This window comes from Zonotrichia albicollis, chromosome W, assembly GCF_047830755.1.
Source record: "Zonotrichia albicollis isolate bZonAlb1 chromosome W, bZonAlb1.hap1, whole genome shotgun sequence".
Classification (NCBI taxonomy): Eukaryota; Metazoa; Chordata; class Aves; order Passeriformes; family Passerellidae; genus Zonotrichia; species Zonotrichia albicollis.
In genome coordinates, this window is record NC_133859.1 from 5,835,413 (window position 1) to 5,843,555 (window position 8,143).

The 8,143-nt window shown below is 40.8% G+C and overlaps 1 protein-coding gene across 1 annotated transcript; it reads left to right on the plus strand.

Moving 5' to 3' along the window:
• The first annotated feature begins 488 nt into the window (after window positions 1-488).
• Window positions 489-7,384, plus strand: LOC141726946 (centromere protein H-like). Its single transcript, XM_074532056.1, is given in 10 exon segments — window positions 489-673; window positions 766-821; window positions 2,031-2,079; window positions 2,457-2,531; window positions 3,202-3,258; window positions 4,141-4,204; window positions 4,485-4,536; window positions 5,693-5,815; window positions 5,818-5,849; window positions 6,575-7,384. Coding segments are annotated over 10 exon segments (744 nt in total). The 5' UTR covers window positions 489-530; the 3' UTR covers window positions 6,668-7,384.
• Window positions 7,385-8,143: the final 759 nt, after the last annotated feature.

The window sequence follows — 8,143 nt, forward strand, 5'->3', positions numbered from 1 at the left end:
TCTAATTGTCCTAATTCAAATTGTCCAAATTATTATTACTCTAATTGTATTACTATTTTTATAACCATCTTATTATTATTAAACTTTTAAAATTAAAAAAACACAAGTGATTGGCGTTTTTTGCACTGGCCGTATTCAATAATGTGTGAATATGACACATTTCACATTTCAGGTCATGGTTTAATGGTAAACAGGATCATCGTGCTGGGTTGACAGCGGCACTTGCTCTTAAACCCAATTAAGTCTTGTTCTATGCAGCAGCTCTCTTCACTTAGTGCTTATTTTTTGCAGTCAATTTTTTACTTCCGTTAGTAGCTTGCACCTATTGCTTCTATCTCCATGTGAGAACTAGGTCAGAGGGAAGAACTATTGCGCTTTACCTAGTGCTCTGACAATGTTACTTTCTTTTTGCGCTTGCACGTACGGGACCAGGCCACTGAGGGCAGCGCCACCCCGCCGCTACTCTGCGCAGGCGCGGGGGGCGCGAGGCGCGCGGGCTGTCGGGAGCCGCGCGTTTTGAAAGTTCTGTCATGGCGGCGCCGAGCGGGGACTCGGCTCCGGCTCCGACTCTGGCTTCGGCTCCGACCCGAGAGCTGGAGCCGACTCCGGCCCCGGCGTTGTACCAGGGCAGCGGCGACGGCTCCGGCGACTTGAAGGCCCGCGCTCTGGTCCGGTTAGTGCTGGCGGGACGCGACGGGGAGCAGCCCGGGGGTGGGATGAAGGGATGCGCAGCCTCTGACCGTTGTCGCTTTACTCCCGCCGCAGCATGAGGGACCAAATGAAGGAGCAGCTCATAGAGCAGAACACGGCTATTCTTGCCGGTAAGTATATCCCTCCCCGCAGTGGGATGTTGCACTAACAAAGAACGGGATGTGGCATTTATATTTTAATATATAAATATATATTTACATAGTTTGTTAATCTTTTCTTTAATTATTTATTAAGAGTATTCCTTGCGATAATGATGGGGGTTTTTTTCCTGGCTGTACATTTTAACACATTTTCTATGCAGCTTTTGAGACATATTTGAGTGTTTGCAAAGATGCCATATAGCTGCTGCCCGCTGTCCTCTCCTTCCTTTTCTGGGTTTGAACTTTAGGTTCACCTGACATGTAGTGATGGTTTTTAGAAATCTGGTCACTGGGGCTGAAGTCTTGCCAAAAGTTTGTCAAACTGTTTGGCAGCAATACTGATTTAAGGTGTTTCCATTACCTGTAGAGTCACGAGATTATTTGGGTTGGAACGGACATTAAACACATCTGGTTCCTAACCTCCCACCATGCACAGCCACTTCCACTAAATCATCCTGCTCAGAGCCCTATTCAACCTGACAACCTGATCTTGAACATTCCCAGGGATGAGGCATCCACAGCTTCTCTGGGCAATCTCTCTACCAGTGCCTCATCATCCCACAGTATGTCTAATTTAAACCTACCATCTTCCAAATACAAACTACATACCTTAGTAAAAAGCCCTTCTCCAGCTCTCTTGTAAGCTCCTTCATTTGCAAGGACTCAGCAAAATCTCCATCCTCCTTCTCCAAGCTGAACAACCACTCTCTCACCCTTTTCCTCATAGGAGAGGTGCTCCAGCCCTCTGATCATTGCCCTCCTCTGCACCTTCTCTAAGAGATCCATGTCCTTCTTATGTTGGGAATCCCAGGCCTGGATGCAGCACACCAGTCTGCCAAGAGCTGTGTAGAGGGGCAGAATCACCTCTCTTGACCAGCTGGACACATTTCTGATACAGCCCAGGGTGCAGTTGGGTACATGCTCTTCCGTTGAACTATCCAGTGGCATACATAGAGCGATGGCAAGAACCAGCTCTAGCTTATCTAAAAAATGCTAAATTAATTATTTCTCTGATACAGCTGGTTGATAGCGTAGCCTCATTAACAGGAAAAGATAATAAAGCTTTGAGGTAGAAGTAAGAAATAACTTGTTCACACAAAAAATGCTAATCGTTTGTGCTCTATAGATTGTATTTAAAAGTCTCTGTTGTGCTTGTTTTAGCAACATTGTCTTTTGCAGGTCAGGAAAATTTCCTTGATCATGAAATTGAAGAATACTTTATCCAGAGGTATGTCACTGGATAGCTTCAAAATTCTCTTCTAGTTATTCCTTCCTAGTGAATTGCTGGATTTACAATCAGTACTTCAGAAAAGATTGGTGAAAATAATGGAAACTAAGAAGAATTGTGGGGAAGAAATGCTGTATTCATCCTCCCAATGTACTTCTGTATCTGATGTGGGTTTTAAATTTGCAGTCCTTTACATGATGGCTAGAATTCGCTAATATAGTGCCACATGCTAAATTACTCCTGGCCCTAATGATTTGTGGCTCACATGAAAAATTCTAAAATTAGATATGTAGAAAGCAAGTTAAAATGTGACACTGCTTTTAAACTCTGTTATCTTCACACTCAGTTTGTCTCTCTAATTGCTTTTTGTCTTTCAGTGCCACAGAAGATTTGGAAAGAGATCTAGAAGATGCAGCAGTTTCTTTGCACAACAGGACGTTGGCCTTGCAAAGGTAGAATTTTCTTCACCCTTTACTTGGAGCTTTTCTCTGTGTGTGTGCATACATAGATGCATATATACATAGGTACAGGATTTTAAAGTGATATGGGAGGCTGGGGAGATTTTAAGTACCATTGAACAGTAGAAATGCTGTAGAAAACAAAGCAAAAAAAAGCCCACCAAAACAAAAAAACTTACAGGTTGAAATGTGTACACCCAAAAGCTCCTTTACAGTTGGGAAAGAGTGACTGTACAGATCAGTAAGCATATTTCTTGGCAGTATTTTCCAAATGCCTATGAGAAGATGGAATTTAATAATGTTAGGCATGTGTTTCATGGCTGTTTATTTGAATTTACACTTTTGCCCAGCTTCCTTTCTGCAGACTCTGGGATTAATGGTGTCCAAATATGTTGGTCAAGAGAAAAAGGAGTTGTCATTCTCACAAATAATCATTGATGTATCTTTCCTGTCCTGAGAGTTAAGCCCCATTATTTAAGGAGTGTGGTATTTAAAAGGTACCGAGTATTTTGTTTATATAATTCCAATGTGAAAGTGGACGAAAGTGGAATCTTGGAAGTTATGTTCTTATATTACTTATTTAAATCTGCCTCTCTCTGTTTCCTGCTTTTCTCAGTTTCTTATGAGTTCTCATCAGTCATATGCTATTTCTTGCAATATGCAGGGCCCAAATTGTGGATGCCCTCAGAAACAAATTGGAACAAGATGATGAGGACTCACGGTAAGGTGTTCTTGGGAGTCAGACAGCTAGAAAGCAATGAACTTTGCACAGTTTATTGTGACACATTTCTAGATTATTTCATTTTACCTCTTGTGAAAGCAAGCTTCCTTTTTCTAGATTTGACAGAATGACATAGTGTCTACCTTCTGGCTAGAATCAGCATGATCAGACTTCATACACCTATGGTAGATTTGCAGTTGGGCTCTGAATTTACCCACCTTTGATTACAGAGATCATAACTCTTGATTCACTAGTGAGAACTGCTTGTAGCCAAGAGAGCTTTTTGTCTTTAGTTCCTAAATTACCTGCATTTATGATAGCCGAACACATTACAGACTTGTAACAGGGCCTTGCCTCTGCTTTGCTGCCTTTATTAATTAACTATGTAGGAGCAAAAGGTCTTTGAAATAGAACTGAAAGCTTAAACATTTTTAAAAGTAGCTTTTTGTTGCCTGCCCATTACTAACAGGTGGATGCATATGAAGTGTAATATGAGAAATTTAATTTCTGTCAGAAATAGAGGTAAGGGATTGCATCTCCTTGATTTAGGAGCTTTAATTCATAGCCATTTCCAGATGGCTAGGCGTTCTTGATGCCATCCAAACTCTGTGATGTAAAATGTTGGGCAGACTTAAATGAAATCTTAGAGGAATTGAAAGGGAAGTAACAGAACTCTTTGGCTTCTACAGTGACACTGAGTATATTAACTGTAAAAAGAAGGGATGTTATAAGTGTAAGTGCAAAAAGAAGTGACACGTATTACTAATTTGCTATTAGGAGAAATCAGAAATTCTTTATTTAAACTAAATAAAGTTGATTTAAACATTTATGATATTGACTTATATTAGTGGTCTTAAGGTATGTAACTGTTTCCTTCCTTAGTCTGATCCTGAAAACAGTGCAAGACATAGACCTGCTCAGCTGGATAATAATTGACTATGAGCAGGTGAGTGGCAGTTGAAGCTTCTGTTACTGTAGTGCAAGTAAATCAACCTCAGCATGGGAAGGAGTGCACTTGGAAAGTAGCATGACTGCACAAGTCATTCAAAGCTAAATATGTGGTAACGTGTGCAGTTCCTACTGCTGTCAAAATTAAGGATTACTTCAAGTGATCATGTAAGTAAGTCTGGCTTAGAGTTATTCTTAGTTGTTTTTGGGGATTGAATTAGCATCTTTCAGTATTTTTGAAGACAAGAGTCTGGAAAATACCTTTTGTTTTCTTTCAGCAAGTACATCAGAAGGAACAGCAGCTGACTGACATTAAAATGGAAAGACTCTGTGTGTTACCTGTATTGACTTTGGTTTGTATTTTAATGTAGAGTTCATATAGTTCATGTTTTAAAGTTACTCTTGTAGTAATATTAATTTACATGGGAAGCATCAAAACTCAACACAGTTATAAAACTTGTTAAAAGAGTAGAATGAGATGAGCTGTTGTGTTCCCTACTTGTGAGACCGACACATTAGAATGAGAGATGCAAGACAATACTCAAAAACAACGTGGCAGCATTTTATTATTTCAGGTAAGCTACTCAGAAAGTTACACATTGTTTAGTCATTTAAATCAGCCTTACAGCACCTAAAAGATACTTTTTTGTTCTATGGCACATTTATGAGGTATTTGCAGAATAGAGAGGGAATTTGCTTAGAAAGAAGTAAACATATATTGGTTTTCAGTAGTCTTGTTAGAGTGGGTCAAATTTAGACGTGACATCAATATTCAGAACTTCATATGGTAAATGTGTTCTTTGAATGTTCTTTCTTTCGTGACCAGGTTTGCCACAATTCTAACAGCTATTGTTTGATTCACGTGCAGGGAGTTGTGTATATGTAGACAGTAATGAACGAACACAGTGAAATAACTGTTCACATGGGAAAAATGAACATACTGATATCTCTGCAGATAAAGGAAGGAATGCTCTGCCCGCATTCTTTCAACACATGAACTGCCCCTAAACACTTTTAATCAGTCTAGTTTTTAACCTGGTTTCCTATAAAAATAGTAATATTCGCTGGTCATGTTCATATTCTCCTTGTATGACTTTGGAATTTGGTTTCAGTGAAATCTGAAAAAGGAGTAAGGGTCTTTAAAAGGTATAAAAAGGACCTATAAAAGTTGTGGCACTCAAAAACAGGGTATAGGAAAGAGATGCAAATTACTCCCTGTGTGAGGGAAATGCAGGCAGCATACAATGTAGGTTCTGTTTTACAGTTGGCCAGGGAACCGACTGATATAGTTTGATAACCAAGTAGCCACAGCGTGTGTTGCTTCTTTCATAAAAGAAATATATTGAGGAATATATGAGGGAAGGAGTGGAGTGTGAAATAAGGATTATGCACTGGAAGTGCTTTAGGTGTCTGTGAGGAAAATAGTATCTTCAGTTCTACTGTACACATAACTATTTAATGCTTAATTTTCCTAATAATGTAACAGTACAGAAAAAATATGGAGGAGAGAAACTACAGCAAAATCACACCATGGAGAAAAGGCAAAAGGAGAAACAAGCATATGTGAATGTATATGAAGCAGACAAGATGCTTTATAAAATAGAACAAGATGGATTACTACAATAATTCAACATGTGTTCCAGGTAATGCTGTGTGGCTTTTAGAACCAAGTTTACAATTTTTGATTACACTCAAGATATTATACTGTATGGCAAATATAACTTAGAAAACAATTTTGTGTTGTTAAAACCTTGAAGTTTAACAATGGAAGAACTGTGTATAGAAGAAAAACTTCTGCTTTAAAGGCTAAGAGAATGAAATGGTCACAAGCATCTTTGCATTATTTTTTTGCAGAGTTTAGAGACAGTCTTACATCTCAAATTCAGAACGAGAAATTTAACATTGTACTGGCATTTAGATAAGAGTCTAAAACTATCTCTTGGCTTTGTATTCCTGAAATTTTCTCAGCCCTAAGTAGAGCAAATTCTCTTTGGTTAAATTTAAATTCCCCTTTTCAATCCAGAATGGCAGGATGAGAATGTTAACTGTTATTTTTGTTGAGGCAAACTTTATTTCATATTGGTAAAAACGTTCTCTAGGTTTCTGTATTTAACATAGAGGTAGTATGCAAGGCCCTCTAGAAAATAAAAAAGCATGGATTTGGGTTTTTTTTGCCTATGTATCAACAATAGGATCTAAAGCAATACTTCCCTTTCTCCTTTTTCCCTCCATCCTGCCTACTTCAAACACTTGTGAATTTCAAGGGCTTTCAAATTAAAATTATAAAGCAGACTTTCTTTAAGATATTTTACTAGGAATTGTCCTTTACAAGGGCTTGTTTTAACCTGTAAATCTTTCTCATTTATAGAACATCATCATTGGAAGCAGAATTAACTGGGCAGAAGATGAATATTTAAAGGCAATTGTTCTACATCTTGAAAAAAATGTAGTGAGTCAGTGAGTCAGGAGATGTGGTGTTTATTTTATACATTGTGTGCATTTTAACTAAACTTGATAAATTGTATGTATCTTAAATTTTAAAATGTGACCTTTCTGGTCAAATGTTCTCTCCAGAGAAATAGACTGTGTCAAAGGGGCTAGTAGAGCTGATGAAATGAAACTACCTGAAGACTCGTTTCTCAAGCTGTCCTGTCTCAAGCACTTCTTTTCCTCTGAGAGGCAGAAAGAACACAAGAAAAGTTTCAAGGTTTCATGTAGAAGTGGACTTAAACTGAGGATTTGCTGTACCCCTTCCCTGGGGACCAGCAGCCATAGAGCTCAAGCAGGGTGCACAACCCTGCTCAGTCCCAGTCAAATGCTCAGTCAGGAAAATTTATGAGCAATTCTGGAGTTGGGACTAGTTTTGGTTTTAAGGCATTATGTATAATTTTAAACACCAAAAATTTTTGCTCCTGTTAGCACCGACTCTTGTCTGCAGAGGTGACTTCATACTGTCGACTGTGCAGCTAAGCAATGTTTTAATTGCATGTCTTCACTAGAATTTGTGCTTTTTTAACTTGGTGTTCTTTGTTTGATGTTTGAAGGAAATTGACTCTTGGGGCATAGCACAGTTTAGGAATGCGTAGTGTCCTTTATTACCTTGCTGTGTAGCTTCGCTTTTAACTTGGTGAGTGATCGCCAGCTATTTTTTGTAGGTGGATGCCTTGATCTAATAATAAAACGCTGATTTTACTGAAAATGTTTTGCTTGGTTTGGAGTTTTTTTTAACTCACGGTAAAGCGGCTGGTTTGGCAGGCCAGGCCTCCGCTGCGGCCCCGCCCCTAGACAGGCCCCGCCCACACCGGCGTTGGTGGCTGTGGGCGGGGCCCCGAGCTGCCCCTCAGGCTCCTCACCATGGGCAGCAAGATGGCGGCCGCTACAAGGGCGGTGCAGGTAAGGGCGGCCCCGGGACGGCATGTCTGAGACAGCCGGAGCCCTGGCTCGGGCGGCGGGGCTCGCTTCTGCTGCCGCCGCCGCCGAGCAGCAGGTGGAGACGGCCGCAGGATGAGGAGACGCCGTCGGGGCGGCCGGTGTCCTTGGGGAGAGCTGTGCAGCCGCGTGCACACGGTGTCGCAGGTGCCAGACGCTGTGATAGCAGCGGGTGCGGAGCTGGCTGGCAGCTCCTTCCTAAGATGGGCCTCTGTAAGGTGAAAGCGCTTTGTACAGGCAGAGCACAGCTCGCGATTCCGTGTGCTAACGCACTGTGGAACCACGGCATGGTTTGGATCGGAAGGGACCTTAAAGGTCACCTAGTTGCAGCACCCCCCTGCCGTGGGCAGGAACACCTTTATTAGACCAGGTTGCTCAAAGCTCCATCCAACCTGGGCTTAGGCACTTCCAGGGATGGGACAGCCACAGATGCTGTGGGCATCTTCTGCCAGTGCTGCAGCACCCTCAAAATAAAGAATTTCTTCCTAATCTTCCTAATGTTTTTAAT